A 20,472-nucleotide genomic window follows, 5' to 3' on the forward strand; every position below is an offset into this window, starting at 1 on the left:
GAAAAACATACTTGTTTCATCTCTAGACACAGCATCTTTTTCATTGTAATTCACAGCATATATATTTTAGTAATAAAGCATGTATATTCATATGAAATACAATATATAAATGGCAATATACTCATTACTGGAATGGAATGAAAATGACTCCCTAGGAATACTTAAACTATAATCCTTCCAAAAAGTTTACTTACAATTACTATTTTTTTTAGAAAGATACTTCAGGATGATGTCAGTTTCAACATGACATTCAATGGCCTAAACCAGCCCAAGATGGACCCATGGAATAGGTTGATTTCAAAGTAGCACAATACACTTTTTAAACAGCTTCAGGGACCATTTCCTCCATTAACATAACATACACTAGCCTAGGAACGAATGGCGATTCAGTTTGGATTCCCAGGCTAAACATACAAACATCAGTCGCTACAATCAGTGTAAGATCCAAAACAGCAGTGGGTTTACAATAAATATATTTTTCTATCTTCATTTACAGCAAAGACTCTTACGAATGGAGTGTAGTGTTAGGAGGTGCAGGTCATGCATAACCTTCTAATTAGAACCAATTAAAAAACTCATTATTGCATTGGTGCAATGTTTGAAACAAAGTACTCTTGTTCAGTTTCACAAATTAATACCTATTGATTATTGTTGACATAGCACCAAAACAGTGGCATGTCAAGTATTGATTTGGCAATATCAATGTCGAACCTAGTTGATATACTATCAATATGGAGTGGGAACCTCACAGGAAAAAGAAAAAAGACCAGTACAGTTGTAATAAAAGTCAATGTTGAACACCAACACAGAGACACCGACATACCAATCCAGATTTGAACAAGGCAGGCTGAGTTCCCAGTTCTGATTGGCTGTAGAGGTACAGGTGGAGTTCTCATCACCCACGGAGCATATGAACAGTAATGGACCTGAAGATAAGATGGCTACCCAAGAGGACATCACGATAGCCTGTGTCGTCAGTACTCATTCAGCCACAGGTAGCCGTTTGACACAATGAAGTAAAGGAAACATCTTCAGTGGAGCAGCAACCGTTTTGGCTTTCAGTCCGGTCTGTCCATCCGTCAGTGTATGTTTAAAAAAGGTCAGTGCAGAGAGGAAAAGTCAAAAATCGGCAAAGATCTCCTGTTGGTCTGCAGTGAGAAAGTAGGGTGTCTGTGGGGGGGTGAGGACTGGCTTGAGCTTTGTGAACTCCTCGTCAAAGTTACTGACGTCCCCCGGCGTCCTGATGCGCGGGAAGAACGGAGGAACCACTTTTTTGTGAAGCAAGGCCGCCCAGTCCACACCCTGGGAACATTATACATCAAATGTACTATACCAAAATCTTGGCGATGTTCAACTGAAATTAAATTACACAAAAGCCCCAAATGAAGCTACTTTTTACCTGGAAGAACCTGTGTTTCTTGACCTCGTTGGCATCCGGCTCTCCTGATCCCAGCCTTCTCTCAGGGTTCTTTTGTAGAAGCTGCAGCACAATAGGAAAGCCTGGCTCAGTCTATGCCCCCCCACTATGCATCTTTGTATGTTTTTTTTCCCACTCATAGTTTTCCTTTTGTGTACTTGCAATGCAGTTTGTCGTCGATTCAGACAACGTAATATGATTATTTTTTTTATATAAAAAGAGGTAACCTGTATCCAGACTAGAGGTCGACCGATTAATCGGAATGGCCGATTAATTAGGGCCGAATTAAAGTTTTCATAACAATAGGAAATCAGTATTTTTAGGCGCCATTTTTTTTTATTTTACCTTTATTTAACTAGGCAAGTCAGTTAAGAACACATTCTTATTTTCAATGACGGCCTAGGAATGGTGGGTTAACTGCCTTGTTCAGGGGCAGAACGACAGATTTTCACCTTGTCAGCTCGGGGGATCCAATCTTGCAACCTTACAGTTAACTAGTCCAACGCAATAACGACCTGCCTCTCTCGTTGCACTCCACAAGGAGACTGCCTGTTACGCGAATGCAGTAAGCCAAGGTAAGTTGCTAGCTAGCATTAAACTTATCTTATAAAAAACAATAAATCATAATCACTAGATATTATCTAGCGTGTCCTGTGTTGCATATAATCTGATTGAGCATACAAGTATCTGACTGAGCGGTGGTAGGCAGAAGCAGGCGTGTAAACATTAATTCAAACAGCACTTTCGTGCGTTTTACCAGCAGCTCTTCGTTGTCCGTCAAGCATTGCGCTGTTTATGACTTCATGCCTATCAACTCCCGAGATGAAGCTCGTGTAACCGAAGTGAAATGGCTAGCTAGTTAGCGCGCGCTAATTGTCGTTGTGTTGCTGGTTCGAGCCCAGGGAGGAGCGAGGAGAGGGACGGAAGCTATACTGTTACACTGGCAATACTAAAGTGCCTATAAGAACATCCAATAGTCAAAGGTATATGAAATACAAATGGTATAGAGGGAAAGTCCTATAATTCCATAATAACTACAACCTAAAACTTCTTACCTGGGAATATTGAAGACTCATGTTAAAAAGAACCACCAGCTTTCATATGTTCTCATGTTCTGAGCAAGGAACTAAAACGTTAGCTTTCTTACATGGCACATATTGCACTTTTACTTTCTTCTCCAACACTTTGTTTTTGCATTATTTAAACCAAATTGAACATGTTTCATTATTTACTTGAGGATAAATTGATTTTATTGGTGTATTATATTAAGTTAAAATAAGTGTTCATTCAGTATTGTTGTAAATGTCATTATTAGAAAGAAAGAAATACAAAAATCGTCCGATTAATCGGTTTCGGCTTTTTTGGTCTTCCAATAATCGGCATCTGCATTGAAAAATCATAATCGGTCGGCCTCTAATCCAGACCTGTACAAGGCAGTATACTGAGTGATTGCCCACATACCTTCTGGGTGATGGAGACAGACTCTGGAGAGAGGAACCTGGGGTAGCGCACCTCATCATTCACTATGCTGTCAAACACCTCCTCCTCATCGTCACCAGGGAAGGGAGACTGCCACAGACGAGAGAGGAGAGAGAGAGCAACAAAAGCCCAACAAACCTCACTCTTTAGCATCCGAAAACATCTTAATTCTAGCAAGACCAATCATCAGAATCATACTTAATGGGATCCCAATATGATTGGACATTGTGAGCCAACTGACCAGAAACATCTAAACTCTATTCATTTCTCTGGACCAAACACGGAAATTCAACCAAGACCTCAAAATACTTTCTATATTCACCATAGGAGTGGACCTGTGAGCCAACTGACCAGAAACATCCTCTAGGTTCCATTATTCATCTCTATTTTACTGACCTCTCCCACCAGCATCTCGTAGATGAGGACACCCAGGCCCCACCAGTCCACACAGCGGGTATAGTTGTTGTCTGTCAGCACCTCAGGGGCTAGGAACTCTGGCGTGCCGCAGAACGTGGAGGTGCGGTCTCCATGACCCATACCTGCACACACACACACACGACAGGGAAAGATAACTTTTTAACGGGATTGGAGGGGTGTGCATCAAGACAGCAAGCTTGACGCTGTTGTCCCACTTTTAATAGTGAGGCGTTGCTTAGCCCAGGGCTAAAAGCAAATGACTGAACCAAAGTGCAACCTAAACCTAATAACACTAACTGTTCATTTGATAAATCAAGTGAGTGGGTGGGACAGTGGGTGTCAAAGGGACTGCCATAACCATAATGTACCGTACATACCTTCCTTGCACAATCCAAAGTCTGCTATCCTCACATAACCATCTGCGTCCATCAACAGGTTGTCTAGCTTCAGATCCCTGAGAGAGAAGAGAGAGATCAGTAACAGGTCGTTTAGCTTCAGATCCCCGACAGAAGAGGTGAGAAACATGACAGGATAAAATGGGACAAGAATCAATTGAACCTGTATATAGCTTACTTACTTTGAGTTATTATTTCTAAGTGTGTTTTTGTTGTACTTGACTTAATGTTTTATAGTACTATTGATGTTTTATAGTCTATTGATAACTGCATTGTCGGGAAAGAATGACCCACAGGTAGCTTCTTCGGTGTGTGAAGGCGGAGGGCTGGAAAGCAGTACTGAGAGAACTTACTCACCGGTAAACTATCTTGTTCTGGTGCAGAAACTCTAGTCCCAGCAGCACGCAGGAGGCATAGAACCTAAATAAGGCACACATAAAATGGTGATTTTAGATACATCAACTCTAAAGCTCGTACTCATTACTGTACACTTTGTATGAGAATTAGACTAGCCTGAATTATCTATTTGTAGTCACCGGTAGGTACAGTTGAAGTTTACATACACTAAGGTTGGAGTCATTAAAACTTGTTTTTCAACCACTCCACAGATTTCTTGTTAACAAACTATAGTTTTGGTAAGTCGGTTAGGACATCTACTTTGTTCATGACAAGTAATTTTTCCAACAATTGTTTACAACAGATTATTTCACTTTATCACAATTCCAGTGGGTCAGAAGTTGACATACACTAAGTTGACTGTGCCTTTAAACAGCTTGGAAAATTCCAGAAAATGATGTCATAGCTTTAGAAGCTTCTGATAGGCTAATTGACCACATTTGAGTCAATTGGAGGTGTGGATGTAGTTCAACGTCTACCTTCAAACTCAGTGCCTCTTTGCTTGACATCATTGGAAAAAATCAAAAAATCAGCCAAGACCTCAGAAAAAAATAATTGTAGACCTCCACAAGTCTGTTTCATCCTTCGGAGCAATTCCCAAAGGCCTGAAGGTACCACATTAATCTGTACAAACAATAGTACGCAAGTAGAAACACCATGGGACCACGCAGCCGTCATACCGCTTAGGAAGGAGACACGTTCTGTCTCCTAGAGATGAAAGTACTTTGGTGCGAAAAGTGCGAATCAATCCCAGAACAGCAAAGGACTGTATGAAGATACTGGAGGAAACATGTACAAAAGTATCTATAAGCACAGTAAAACAAGTCCTTTATCGACATAACCTGAAAGGTCGCTCAGCAAGGAAGAAGCCAATGCTCAAAAACCGCCATAAAAAAAGCCAGACTACGGTTTGCAACTGCACATGGGGACAAAGATCGTAAGCCCGGACCTCAATCCCATAGAACATTTGTGGGCAGAACTGAAAAAGCGTGTGCAAGCAAGGAGGCCTACAAACCTGACTCAGTTACACCAGCTCTGTCAGGAGGAATGGGCCAAAATTCACCCAACTTATTGTGGGAAGCTTGTGGAAGGCTACACAAAACATTTGACCCAAGTTAAACAATTTAAAGGCAATGCTACCAAATACTAATTGAGTGTATGCAAACTTCTGACCACTGGAAATGTGATGAAAGAAATAAAAGCTGAAATAAATCACTCTACTATTCTGACATTTCACATTCTTAAAATAGTGGTGATCCTAACTGACTTAAGACAGGGAATTTTTACTCGGATTAAATGTCAGGAATTGTGAAAAACAGTTTAAATGTATTTGGCTAAGGTGTATGTAAACTTCAGACTTCAACTGTACATGTTCCTGTAGCAAATGTACACGACCCTTGCACTATTAGCATATTTTGTTGCCTTACAGTCTGGAATTGCAATGCTTCACACTCGGGTTGCTGTCATAATGGGGCCTGTCTGTGTGTTGCGTAAGGCTTACTGAGCCTGTCTCTCAGTGAAGATGCTGGTGTGTATGTGGGTCATGAGGTCTCCCCCGGGGGAGTAATCCATCACAAAGCACACGTGGTCCGCCGTCTGGAAACAGCCGTGCAGATTCACCAGGAAGGGATGGTGGGAGGAGTTGATCGTCTCAAAAATCCTCTTCTCACACATTAGACTAAAATCACAGACATGTACACACAAAAGAACAAGCACAAAAAAATACATATATAATAATAATAATAGTATATTTTAGGTGGAACGCAACTGCTAGTCTTTCTATCTGGTCCCCTCAACCTGTGGTATATGTCTGAATCCACTCACTGTGCTCCCTCACCTGTCCACTTCATCACGCATCACGACGTCCCCTTTCTTCAAGGCTTTGATGGCATACAGTTTGCCTGACCTCTTGAACTCTGCCAGCAAGACCTTGGGGCAGTGGGAAGGATTTAGGTGCAACACAGTGAGAAGGTTGTGAACACCAAACAGAAGAAAACAGGGAAGAACTACTTGGACTTTTTGTTTTTCTTTGCAAAACGTTTTAATGAATACAACCCAGTGTAACTAAATAAAAAGTTCCATTCTTTAGGTATGAGGGCCTTGGGTTGTGAGTGTGACAGTACCTTTCCAAAGTGTCCTCGCCCCAGAACTGAGACGCAGTTGAAATCTTCCATTTGCATCCCACCATTCACTTCCCTCCTGAACACAGACCAAACAAGAAGGGAACGTGAAAGAGGAGGAGGGAGGGGGGTTAGATAACTAGGTAACAAACATCACTTCCAGTCCTGACAGGGCTTAAAAAATAAGTAGTGGATTTGGGTTACTGCTGTGTGTGTGTGTAGGAGGTTATACTGAATGAGAGAGAGATACTTAGGAGTAGGCTGAGATACAGTCTTTGGCTTGGGCGTTGTCCTGTTATCCTCCGTTGAATGACCTTTAGAGGACTATGGGAAGGAAGGGAGAGAGAACAAAAATAACCTGAAGACGGAGATATTTGATACTCCAAAAAAAAACCATGAAAGTGTACGAGCCCCTAAATGCTGTAGAAGTGCAACGTCACTGTGAAAGTGAGACCATGGAAACAGAATGTCTAGAACACAATCCTCTGCATGTGAGTGAAACTATGAGCAGACACTTTGTAGTACTCCTGAAACAAAATATTCTTAAAACTATTATATTAATATATTAACGCAATCTTAAAAATAAAAAGTTGTTTTTCCTGTTAGTCTACTACCTGAGAGAGAGTGGTTTGCCACATGGATTCTGATGCGAGAGTTTTCCCCACATTGTTCTGCAGGGAATTGTTGGGGCGTTCCTCACTGAAGTCCAATTTCACCACAGCAGAATCTCTACAATGACAGAACTAGCCTTCAGAAAACATTTCCATTACTGTAATCAATACCAGTGTCACATGCACAAGTATAGTGAAATGCTTGACATTCAAGCTGATCTAGGATCAGGCCCTCCCTGTCCATACTCCGGTCATTATGATCTTAAAGACAAAATTGATCCTATACCAGCCCTCCTACTCTGAGACTATTTGTGAATGTGGGCCACAAAATCAATGTTACAGTTGGTCTTTCTTAAAAAGGGGCCTGGGTGCACCCTCCAACTTACCTTAGAGGGGGGGTGGACTTGGCCATCTTCTCCATGGAGGGGGGCGAGGTGATGGCCATGTCAGAGCCCACCAGTGGGGGGCTCATGGCCTGCAAGGAACCATTGCAGGGGGGCAGGACGCTCATCATCAGACGCCCCCACGTGGCAAAGTTCATGTTCATCTGGGCCGCCCGCAGGAAATTCTTCCCTGAGAACGGGGTACGGGGTAAAGGCAGCTAAAGACAGTTTGATCGGTTCCCCATATCATGATATATTGAAAAATATCAGGAACATATACCTTTTTCTTTAGGGAATATGCGCTTCTGTCTCTGAAGTTTAGGATGCCACTCAATGACAGGGTTGATGAATGTCACCTACAATAAACAGTAAAACATAATGGTTAACTGAGGTTGTAGGATCAAAAAGAAAGTGCAGTGGTCAATGTTGTGGTCAGGTAACATAATCTAGAAGAGATGGTGTTGATTTCATATCAAACATAATGCATATGGTGATTGTAACAATTATGCTATTGCAGCAGACGACCACACCGGGTTCTACTCCTATCGGCTAAAAACAAGAAGAAGCTGCTCCATTTACATAAGTATTCAGACCCTTTACTCAGTACTTTGTTGAAGCACCTTTGGCAGCGATTACATCCTCGAGTCTTCTTGGGTACAACGCTACACACTTGGTACACCTGTATTTGGGAAGTTTCTCCCATTCTTCTCTGCAGTTCCTCTCAAGCGCTGTCAGATTGGATGAGGAGCGTCACTGCACAGCTATTTTCAGGTCTCTCCAGAGTTGTTCGATCGGGTTCAAGTCTGGGCTCTGGCTGGGCCACTCAAGGACATTAAGAGACTTGTTCCAAAGCAATGCAGATGTAGAAGCATGGTGCCTACGGAAAAACTCCCTAGAAAAGGCAGGAACCTATGAAGAAACTTAGAGAGGAACCAGGGTCTAAGGGGTGGCCAGTCCTCTTCTGGCTGTGCCGGGTGGAGATTATAAGAGTACATGGCCATTAAGGCCAGAGATCGTGACATATTACTTATTGTGGCATATATAATATTGACTGTGACAATGTCTTATTGTGATTGTGAAATAAGGGTGCTTGTTACCTCAGCGAACAGCATGCCCTGGGGTTCCAGGTAAAGACACATGCCGTGGCGCTGGTTGTCCAGGAAGTCCTCTAGACGTAGGAACTTGACCCCACACAGAGCCCTCCAGTCCCGCCAGTACACCCCAATCTCCAGCTCCCTGGACTGGAAACAGACTTTTAGTTAGTAATTTTTAGGGAAAGAAATGCAAATCGATTTGCAGGGAAAATGTTTACAGACTGCAACACCTCATCTTCCTCTACAAGAAATAACACTTAATCTTGTTAATCTTTAAAACGCCCCAGCCCGAGGCTTTCCGCAGCACAATCCAAAATACCAGTACAGCGCCACTCAGATGTGCCATTTTAAGACTCATAGTGGTCATCTATGAACATTTGAACATCTTGGCCATGTTCTGTTATAATCTCCACCCGGCACAGCCAGAAGAGAACTGGCCATCCCTCATAGCCTGGTTCCTCTCTAGTTTCTTCCTAGGTTCCGGGCTATCTAAGGTGTTTTTCCTAGCCCCCGTGCTTCTACACCTGCATTGCTTGCTGTTTGGGGTCTTAGGCTGGGTTTCTGTACAGCACTTTGACATCAGCTGATGTAAGAAGGGCTTTATAAATACATTTGATTGATTGATTGAGAGGATGGGGACAAAGTAGCGTGTGCCCTTGAGCTAGGAGCTGAAAGTAGTCTTCGAGCTCAACCATTGCCTCCAGAAGCCTGGCATGGGGCTTTGGTTGAGATTAGTGGAAAGTGTTAAAGGATTAGCAGTGGGATTGCTCACTGCTATCCCAATAGCTGAGAGTTGTTAAAGCCAGCAGACTCTCGCTTTAAGCATCGATGAGACACGAGTGCCATTGATAGATCAACTGTTTGGAAGTGGCGTACCGGTAACTTTGATTTTGAGATGTGCAGGGGACAACTGAAGGCTGGGGGTTCTCCCGATAATTATTCTTGCAATCTAAAGCAAATTTCCTGCATTTCTACACTATTTAACATGACTCATGGCACCAATAGAGTGTTACTTTGAGAAAATACAGTTTCCATGCAAAGGAATAGAACGTGTGAACTGCTCCTACTGGTGTTAAACAAAACACTGACCCGCTCCAGCTCGATGCTGAAGCTCTGGTCCCAGGCGTCCTTGCTCAGGGCTCTCCAGTGTGTCCGGCCCACCAACCTGTTGTCCACCTTCAGCACCGCAATGATCTCCGCTGTGGACAGCATACAGTGGGACAGATAGACAGTCAGTACACCTCCAGACACACACTAGCTGTCCCAGTCAGATATTGACTGGGATACTAAATTACCACAGCCAAAGATACTGGGTCTAATGATAATATGCCTCTCATTCCAAAGAGAATAGAGTCATATCCTTAGCTACTTTTCAAGGTGAGGATTTCTGCTCTTAGTACAGGCTATCTGCAGGTTCCATGAACTGACCTTTTTAAAGTGCCACTTGGAATGCAAATCAATACAAATGTTTAGGTCTGCATGCACCACACACACCTGCTAATATTCCTCTCCTAAAGTGAGCCAATATTGGCAATAAGTAGTATTTCAGGGCTGGCTATAGCCTACATAGCACACCTGCCTGATATGAGCTATTTTAGCAATTGGCATTCTCCTGTCGCCTAATGAATGTAGTAGCATAGTTGCTAGGCTATAGATGGCTGAATCATGAGGTTGCCCATCTGCAATGATTTAGGCTACCCATTAGCTAGATCACAAATTATGTTTTCAGAATTACCAATAATGTTATCAGCGTAGTATAACGATATTCAATACCCCTGTGAAAAAATGCCTTCAAGTCAAATATACAGAACTGTTACTGTATAAAAGATGTGGTCAACTCTCCATCTGGAGCGCTAGGACTGCTCAAACACACCCAAGTAAGCTTAACAAGGTCCCGATGAGAAGTTGTTTTGTAGAATCTGGTGTGTTAGAGGGGCTGGAACAAAAGTCTACACACCCAGTAGCTCGCTCGGGAGGTACCATGCTAAAACTGACTGCAACCAAAAAGTATAATAAAGCAATTCCCTCATTCAGTGAATCAGGTATCAAAGAAGCTACAGTTGAAGTCGGAAGTTTACATACAAGTTTGAATACATACACTCCACAAATTTCTTCTGAACAAACTATAGTTTTGGTAAGTCGGTTAGGACATCTACTTTGTTCATGACAAGTCATTTTCCCAACAATTGTTTACAGACAGATTATTTCACTGTATCACAATTCCAGTGGGTCAGAAGTTTACATACACTAAGTTGACTGTGCCTTAAAACAGCTTGGAAAATTCCAGAAAATGATGTCATGGCTTTAGAAGCTTCTGATAGGCTAATTGACCACATTTGAGTCAATTGGAGGTGTACATGTGTATGTATTTCGTGGCCTACCTTCAAACTTTGCTTGACATCATGGGATGATCAAAAGAAATCAGCCAAGACCGCAGTAAAAAAAAATGTGTAGACGTCCACAAGTCTGGTTCATCCTTGGGAGCAATTTCCAAATGCCTGAAGGTACCACGTTCATCTGTACAAACAATAGTATGCAAGTAGAAACACCATGGGACCACGCAGCCATCATACCGCTCAGGAAGGAGACATGTTCCGTCTCCTAGAGATGAACGTACTTTGGTGTGAAAAGTGCAAATCAATCCCAGAACAGCAGCAAAGGACCTTGTGAAAATGCTGGAGGAAACAGATACAAAATTATCTATCCACAGTAAAACGACTCCTATAATCAACATAACCTGAAAGGCCTCTCAGCAAGGAAGAAGCCACTGCTCCAAAGCCGCCATAAAAAAAGCCAGACTGCGGTTTGCAACTGCACATGGGGACAAAGATCTTACTTTTTTTTTTGAAAAATAGAACTGTTTGGCCATAATGACCATTGTTATGTTTTGAGGAAATAGGGGGAGGCTTGCAAGCTGAAGAACACCACCCAACCATGAAGCATGTGGGTGGCAGCGTCATGTGGGGTTGCTTTGCTGCAGGAGGGACTGGTGCACTTCACAAAATAGATGGCTTCATGAGGAGGGAAAATTATGTGGATATATTGAAGCAACATCTCAAGACATCAAGTTAAAGCTTGATCACAAATGGGTCTTCCATACTTCCAAGGTTGTGGCAAAATGGCTTGAGGACAACAAAGTCAAGATATTGGAGTGGCCATCATAAAGCCCTGACCTCAAGCCCATAGAAAATTTGTGGGCAGAACTGAAAAAGCGTGTGCGAGCAAGGAGGCCTAGAAACCTGACTCAGTTACACCAGCTCTGTCAGGAGGAATGGGCCACAATTCACCCAACTTATTGTGGGAAGCTTGGGGGAGGCTACCCAAAACGTTTGACCCAGGTCAAACAATTGAAAGGCAATGCTACGAAATACTAATTAAGTGTATGTCAACTTCTGACCCACTGGGAATGTGATGGAAGAAATAAAAGCTGAAATAAATCATTCTCTCTACTATTATTCTGACATTTCACATTCTTAAAATAAAGTGGTGATCCTAAATGACCCAAGACAGGGAATTTTTACTAGGATTAAATGTCAGGAATTGTGAAAAACTGAGTTTAAATGTATTTGGCTAAGGTGTATGTAAACGTCCGACTTCAACTGTAGCTATTTAATCCAACATGTTCAGGAACTGCATGATGGCTATTTTGATGCGCAATATGTCAAAATAAGATCCAGAATTATCAAGATATATTTTTGGGCTCTTTAGAGATGAATTTGCTTGCATGTTTTTGGTGCATATTGGCCTAGGCTATGCAACAATCTATCACCTGAGGAAGTAGGAACTCAAAACATTAGCTACATTGCTAACTCTAAATATGATATTGTTGCTAGATAGCATGCAATTGATCAAACAGTAAATGTAATGTACTACAAAAAAATAAAATTGTACATGCTACCTAGCTCTTTCCTCTGGCAACAGCCTGACTCACACACACATGTACACACATGTACACACACAGAGACATGTGGTTGGATAGCTCTCTAACAGGTGGTTGGATAGCTCTCTAACATCTTGAAAGTGTGAAAGTATTAGAGGTTTTTCACTGTGGAAGAATTAAGCAGCGGCACAATATAACGGGAACACTGTAGTCATCTCTGTCGCAGATTCTGAGAAACTTTAAAAACTCTATTTAAGACATTTTAGAACTTAAGGCTTTTAAATCAGACTCAATGACATGTGGACACCCTGCTAGTAAGTAAATGACCACTCCTCGTTCCTGAACGATATAAAAGTACGAAACATTTGCATGTTTTCCATGACTTGCATTTTTTATGGAGGTAATTAAAATGTAAAACAACATTTGCATAGGACTAAAGTCGGCAGGGTAGCCTAGTGGTTAGAGCGTTGGACTAGTAACCCGAAGGTTGCGAGTTCAAACCCCCGAGCTGACAAGGTACAAATCTGTCGTTCTGCCCCTGAACAGGCAGTTAACCCACTGTTCCCAGGCCGTCATTGAAAATAAGAATTTGTTCTTAACTGACTTGCCTGGTTAAATAAAGGTAAAATAAAAAATAAAAAAAATAAAAAGTCGACTCACTGGAGAGCTCATCGGTCTTGGTGATTTTGCCATTGGTGCTGCGTCCGGAGAGACCGGCCCTCATCTTCAGGGACTTGGCTTCGGAGGGGCTGCCGGGGGTGGAGGTGATGCAGGCCATGCGGCACCGACCTGGCACGGACTCCTGCAGGTCCTGGCAACCCATCAGACGCACCTCCAACCGACCTGGAGAGCGACGAGACAACATACAGGGAACATTAGTTCAGGCTTACTGCCCTGAGAAGGCAATTCAAACTCCATGTCCTTGGCAGAACTTTATACAAGGGCATATACACATTTTGTAACGGTATTTTCATGCGAGTAATTTCCTTTAGGGTGACATCAATATACTATACGATAACAAAATATTTTTAAAAAACTTACAAAAATAACACGAGACCAAAAAGTACCACACACACATATTTGGAATAGTTAACTAAATCAGGCCGCTATAGCATAGAGTAACAACGCTGTCCGTTACCTGTGAGAGTGGCAGGTTTGAAGAAGGAGGACGACGAACAGGAAGAGGTGGAGTTGAGGCGCTCCAGCTGCAGACCCAGGGAGGGCGAGGAGGCACCCAGTGTGAGCTCCTCCTTGATAACAGACAGTTTGGGGTGGTCCCCGGGCAGCTCGGCTAGACGGCGCTCCAGAGACAGACGCAGCAGGTCCAGCTTCTGGCTCGACTCCTGCAACCTTGTCTGGGCCTGGGGGACACATATACAGTCAGATACATGAGAAACACACTTTTAGATTTTCCTTGTGACCCACCAGGTACACATAACTAATGTTTCCAGCCAGGAAAACATTAACCGGAATCCTTAACGGTGAAACTGCCACGTCCTTTTTGCAATATTACGACAAAGAAGTTACTGCAAACAAATAACAATTTTTCCCCCTCAGACATCATTGCATAGAACGGCAACATAAGTACAGCATTTTTATTTTTTTTACCTTGATGCACAACGCTCCCCACTTCTGCTTCGTCAAAAAAACTAAAACAATAATGTCTGTGGGACGGACAGTGGTGCCGTTTCCCCCCTACTGCAGATTCCATCTTTAAGCTGCAACCCAAAAGGAATCAGACCTGTATTTACCAGATTTCCTCTAAAGACCTCAGCTATATCCTGGTGCCCTACCTCTGCCAGTGCGCGGCGGTCCTGCACCTTGCGCCCGCCCAGGTGCTTGACCACATTCTTGGCCCCCTCTGCCACGGCAGCCTCGATCTTCAGGTGATGCCGTAGCTCAGCCACCCGCAGCTCTAGAGGACTGATAGTCTCAGAGGGACGGCCTGCAGGGAGGGAGGAGGAATGGCGAGCATTTATTCACCAACGGACAAACAATCAAAAGAAGGGCACTGGAAAAAACACCAAATGTACAGTAACACATACACTACATGACAAAAGTATGTGGAAACCTGCTCGAACATCTCATCCCAAAATCATGGCCAATAATATGGAGTTGGTCCCCCCTTTGCTGCCATAACAGCCTCGGAAAACATTCCACTAAATGTTGAAACATTGCTTCCATTCAGCCACAACAGCATTAGTGAAGTCGGGCACTGATGTTGAGCGATTTAGGCCTGGCTCACAGTCGGCGTTCCAATTCATTCCAAAGTTGTTCGGTAGGATTGGTTTAGGGCTCTGTGTATACCAGTCAAGTTCTTCCACACAGATCTCGACAAACCATTTCTGTATGGACCTCGCTCTGTGCACAGGGGCATTGTCATGCTGAAACAGGAAAGGGCCTTTCCCAAACTGTTGCTACAAAGTTGAAAGTCATTGTATGCTGTAGAGTTAAGATATCCCTTCACTGGAACTAAGGGTCCTAGACCAAACCATGAAAAACAGCCCCAGACCATTATTCCTTCTCCACCAAACTTTACAGTTGGCACTATGCAGTCGGCAGGTAGCGTTCTCCTGGCATCAGCCAAACCCAGATTTGTCCGTCGGACTGCCAGATAGTAAAGTGTGATTCATCACTCCAGAGAATGCTTTTCCACTGCTCCAGAGTCCAATGGCGGCGAGCTTTACACCACTCCAGCCGACACTTGGCATTGCGCATGGTGAACTTAGGCTTGTGGGCAGCTGTTCAGCCATGGAAACCCATTCCATGAAGCTCTCGACGAACAGTTCAAGTGCTGTCGTTGCTTCCAAAGGCAGTTTGAGACTTGGTAGTTAGTGTTGCAACCGAGTACAGACTATTATTACATGCTACGTACTTCAGCGCTCAGCGGTCCCATTCTGTGAGCTTGTGTGGCCTACCACTTTGCGGCTGAACCGTTGTTGCTACAAGATGTTTCCACAATAACAGCACTAATAGTTGACCGGGGCAGCTCCAGCAGGGCAGAAATTTGACGAATTGACTTGTTGGAAAGGTGCCACCCTATGACAGTGCCATGTTGAAAGTCATTGAGCACTTAATTACGGGCCATTCTACTCCCAATGTTTGTCTATGGAGATTGCTTGGCTGTGTGCTCGATTTTATACACCGGTCAGCAACAGGTGTAGCTGAAATAGCCGATTTGAAGGGGTAATTACATACTTTTGGCCATGTAGTGTATAACCAAGACAAAGACATGGCAAAGGACAAACAAGCTCACACACACACACAACCTGTGTGTGTGTGTGTATATATATATATATATCTCTCACCGTCTGTCTCTGTGGCTTCCCGCTCCCCCTCTCTAGCTTGGGTGACTTTGACAATCTGCATGCGGAGCAGCTCAATCTTGGTGCGGCTGTCCTGAAGCATCTGCTGGGCCATGGACAGCATCTTACGGTCCTTGGGAGGGGAGACCACACAAAAAAATATCCAACTAGTGCACAAGTCAGCCATGTCCTGTACCTCACTTGTCCATGATACAGCAGCCCTTAACAGCATTGGCCACTTACAGCAGTCCTAGTGCCCTTGTTCATTGACATGCATGGTGCTATTTTTTATTTAACTAGGCAAGTCAGTTAAGAACAAATTCATATTTACAATGACGGCCTATGAACAGTGGGTTAACTGCGTTGTTCAGGGGCAGAACGACAGAATTTGACCTTGTTGCTGGATCGAATCCCCGAGCTGACCTTTCAGTTACTGGCCCAACGCTCTAACCACTAGGACACCTGCCGCCAACACCCATCTCAACTGACACGCCTTCCCTCAAAGTCCACGACAGCATGATGAATGGGGCCCTCGAGAACTCTGCCTTGCAAAGTTTTCATTGACAGCTCAGCCAACCCTTTACAAGCAGCCCCATTCCTCTGATGTGAACACTCTTGGGAGGTGTCCCCATAGAATTTCCAAAGTAAAAGCAAGGTGGTGTAACCTAGCCAATCCTTTCATTCTCATGAATGGAGAAGATGGGGAAAGGAAGCAGTGTAGTTACCGCTTTGTTCAGATGCTGCGTTAGCAACAAACCAATCTAAATTGCAATTCAAAGCAGGAAAGTGTGACAGGTGATCAACCTACTAATAAAGAAGAGGATCTCGTCTGCTTGTGAAAGTGAGGTGCTCTCTGCAGCACCACAGTTGTTAGTATGCAGATTTACTCACTGTTACAGTAAATCAGGCATACCTTACTCATTTTAGGAACTCATGCTGCAAATGTTAGAAATGAGCCCTCAGGTGTTTTACTGCTTGGCTGGAACAAAAGCCTGCACCCACACATAAGCCCACTTTTCATTTTTCATTAGTAGCACATTTTTGCTAGAATTTCTCCCTTTACAAAAGTCTAATTTATGAATGTCCTCAAGACCCTATGGCCATAAAACCCTTAATGTGAGGATTACAGCTGGTAATTGGTTATGGCTAGTGTTAGATTTTTAATCACATTCGTACAGAGTTTCACAAGCCGCTCTCTGGCCTCACCTTGAAATGCAAAGAGGTGTAATGGGTTCACACTCAAAAAGATGTTGCATAAAGCTTACTTCATTATTCAATGTTTTTAATTGTTTCCACTGCGTCGGGGATCGTGTACAGACGTTTCGGCTTTATAGCCTTTAGTGTGTGTAGGTACAATTTCCTCTAATTCATAACAGCATTTGTAAAGAATATGCGATATGTTACACACCCCCCCCCCCCACTCTTCACTGGCTAGCGACACAGACCACCATACTCGGTCCATCTGTCCCCTTCACTCACTCTTAACACTTAAGACACTCAGCTTCTCAGAACAGCAGCATGCTGAGATCATCCTCCTTCAGTCAACTTCATCCCTCCTTCTTGCTTTTCTCCCTCTGGAAACAGACTTCCAGCTTAACTCTGTGCCTGGAAGGACCCTGGCTGACTATACCCTACAACTACATTGGCTGGCATAGAGTCACATGGTCTGCTGCTGTTGCAATGCTTGGAGGAGAGAAGTCCACACATACACACCCTTCTTCTGAGCCGACTGGGTTTATGTTTGTGTGAGCATATCTCCAAGTTTGAGTAACTGTGTGTGAGTGAAAGTGAGTGACTGTGTGTGAGTGAGAGAGAGAGTGTGAGTGACTGTGTGTGTGAGAGAGTGTGTGAGTGACAGAGAGAGAGCGAGAGAGGTGTGCCTGAGTGTTCTTGAGTATGTGCATGTGGTGGGAACTCCATACACAAGCAGAGTCTAAAACGCACAGAGCAGTGGAGGCATAAATCACTAGCTGCCAGTGCAGAGTTCAACAGTGTGCCTACTGAACATTCAAAATGACAAAATAAATGGGAGTCTTGTGACTAATATACAAGCCACTACATTAGATAGCACCTTAGTGGCATGTGTTACATGGAAAGCTCATTTGACAGACACATTTACACTGTGCATGTGCCAAACCTTGACGGAGCTGCTGACGTAAGTCTGGATGATGTTCTCGGCCCCCTGCTTCACCTTGGTCTCCATGGTGAGCTGTTTCTTCAGGGCACAGATGCGCCCGGCAAGCGGGGATGTCACCTCCTCCCAGCGACATGGGTCAGGCGACGTGCTGCCATCTGCTTTGACAGAGACACAAGCAGTGAGTGACAGGACAGAAAGTTTGGGATACAGTTGCTGAAAAAGCTTATACAGTGAACAATTAGTCTTAGCCTATTCCTTGCAACAAAAAAGTACAATTATTTGATCCTACTGCTAATAGTATCTGTTTTATTGAGCATAATTTGCAGATTGAGCATAATTTGTCAAAAGTTAATATTGTCATGATGATCATCATAATCATGATTATTACTAGCCTGTATGTGTTATAAAGTTAACTCCCATGTCTATGGTCATTGTCAACCATAGAAGTCAGCTTCACAGAAAAACCCAGATCTGAGAACAGTCATGATTATTACCTGTGGGGCTGTCCTTCTGGGGCTTGGGGGTGATGGCACGGGTGTTGAGCTCCTGCAGCTCCCAGTGCAGTTGCTCCAGCTTGCGGCTCGACGCCCTCAGCTGGCCCTCCACTTCGGCGGCGCTCTTACGGTTAGTAACAGCCCGCCGCAGCCTCTCGGCCGCCTCCTTGATCTTCAGCTCCCGCTGGATCTCCTGCCTCAGCAGGGTGCGTGCGTCTTCCAGCCGCTGCTGGAACTCCGGGTCCAGTATGTCCCCGTCCAACCGGCCCGCAGGCAGGTGCTTTGGGAGGGATGGAACTTTTGATGAATGGAATGTGGCAAGTTGGCAACGGTTTATGTAAGAGCAAATTGCAACAACCGGGCCAATAAATGGCAATGTGTTGTGTTTGCATGTGGCACCAGTTTTTGTCCAATCAGAACATTTGTAGACGAAAGCTCTATAGAAGAACAACCCTCCCTGCCTAAAGGCTAAGGGAAACACTGAATCATCTGACCACACTTCTGACACACCCTGACATCCACCGGCCAAATCAGAATTAATACTGTAACTACTTATTTATGCTTTTTAGCACTGGATATTTCAAGAAAGGTACATTGTAGTTGGTGATGGAGCAGTGTTATGGCTTGAGAAGTAGAGAACCGAGAGTAGATATAACTCTCCAGCATGTCTGCCAATGGAGTTGATGGCTGGTTACAAGTGGAAAATCCCCTATCTGACTGTCAACAGTAACACCAACCTTTGAAACAAACAGGTTGATATAGTTTGCTAGCTACTTTGATATTTCCCAGGCTGCATTGTTGAATTATGAAAAGGTAATTAATAAAAGCTAAGTAAAGTGGGGAAACCAGTTTAACCAGAAACCCTTCATTGTCTGGTGCTATTCACAAGGATGTTTCACGAGACAGTGGTAGAAACACATCTTGATGAGAGAGAAACTATTGTAGATAGTAAATTGACGTCAGCTTGCTAGCAAGCTAGCCAACTGCTCAGCAAACTGAACCGATAAGAAAAGTTGAAGTTAGTTACCCATTGCTTCTTTCTACTAGCTGAATAACAGTTCGATAAAAGGCGCACAATTAGGCTAAATAAAACAATCTGTGCTTACCTGTAGTGTTAAACCTGCCATGTCAGACTCAAAATGTCAGAAACGCGATTATTGATTTCAAACTGGGAGGGTTGGGAAAATAGCCATACACTGACCACAGCTCAAGTCAGCGTCTCGTCCAGTTTCGCTCGAAAGAAACACAATTGAACAACTTTATAACCAGTTAAAACACCACGACCGACAACTAAAAGTTGTAAAAGTTACAAAAAGTGACCAAGGCGCAGTAAAGCGTTCGCACGTACCAGTTCCTCATCCATTGAATAGATTTGGTGGCAAAAGCAAACTGTCTGGACTTCCTGGCATTACACACGGCCGATGGTTTGAATAAACATCGACTCCTCCCCCTTCCAAAATGTCGATTGGCTGAATGTCCTGTCAACCAAAGCACAACCACAATAATGTCCAATCAGATCGTCTACCGTGCTATTTTGGATCATCCTTTTTGTGCACCTGCCAAGGTAACTATTTCTATGAAAACAAAGTTCTATTTACATCATAACAGATTTCCATTTAACAAAATAGCCCAAATGTGCTAGAAAAATGCAGTATTGTTTTCAATCAATAATTACTAAACTACTGGCACTGACAACTTGGATGGAAAATTAGTCCGCTACCATTATCGTGGATCGAGAGTTAGCCTACCTACAGTATATATACAAAAGTACGCGGACAGCCCTTCAAATTAGTGGATTTGGCTATTTCAGCCATACCCGTTGCTAACATATGTATAGAATCACGCGCACAGCCATGCAATCTCCAAAGACAATCACCGGTAGTAGAGTGGCCTTACTGAAGAGCTTAGTGACTTTCAATGTGGCATAAAATGCCACCTTTCCAAAAAAAATCAGTTTGTCAAATTTCTGCCCTGCTAGAACTGTACTGGTCAGATGCTCAGCCGCAAAGTGGTAGAACGGCACCACCGAGTGCTAAAACTCGTCTAGCCTCAGTTGCAACACTGCCTCTGGAAACAACGTCAGCACAAGAACTGTTAGTCGGGAGCTTCATGAAATGGGTTTCCGTGGCTGAGCAGCCGCACACAAGCCTAAGATCAGTGATCACCATACACAATGCCAGCGTCGGCTGGAATGGTTTAAAGCTCACTGCCAGTGGAAATGTGTTCTCTGGAGTGATGAATCACGCTTCACCATCTGGCAGTCAGACGGACGAATCTCGGTTTGGCAGATGCCAGGAGAACGCTACCTGCCCCAATGCATAGTGCCAACTGTAAAGTTTGGTTG

General features: G+C 43.7%; 1 protein-coding gene across 1 annotated transcript; it reads right to left on the minus strand.

The window, feature by feature from the left end:
- Positions 1 to 965: 965 nt before the first annotated feature.
- Positions 966 to 19,568, minus strand: pkn3 (protein kinase N3). Its single transcript, XM_021601809.3, is given in 23 exon segments — positions 966 to 1,124; positions 1,126 to 1,302; positions 1,400 to 1,480; positions 2,879 to 2,986; positions 3,293 to 3,435; positions 3,691 to 3,767; positions 4,066 to 4,128; positions 5,606 to 5,782; positions 5,942 to 6,033; positions 6,228 to 6,303; positions 6,475 to 6,548; positions 6,839 to 6,953; positions 7,222 to 7,408; positions 7,499 to 7,574; positions 8,316 to 8,459; positions 9,402 to 9,511; positions 12,853 to 13,035; positions 13,331 to 13,553; positions 13,986 to 14,137; positions 15,501 to 15,630; positions 17,635 to 17,789; positions 18,129 to 18,408; positions 19,235 to 19,568. Coding segments are annotated over 23 exon segments (2,868 nt in total). The 5' UTR covers positions 19,256 to 19,568; the 3' UTR covers positions 966 to 1,100.
- Between the last annotated feature and the right edge of the window lie 904 nt (positions 19,569 to 20,472).

The sequence above is a fragment of the Oncorhynchus mykiss genome, chromosome 5 (assembly GCF_057628025.1).
Source record: "Oncorhynchus mykiss isolate SJ-2025 chromosome 5, ASM5762802v1, whole genome shotgun sequence".
Classification (NCBI taxonomy): domain Eukaryota; kingdom Metazoa; phylum Chordata; class Actinopteri; order Salmoniformes; family Salmonidae; genus Oncorhynchus; species Oncorhynchus mykiss.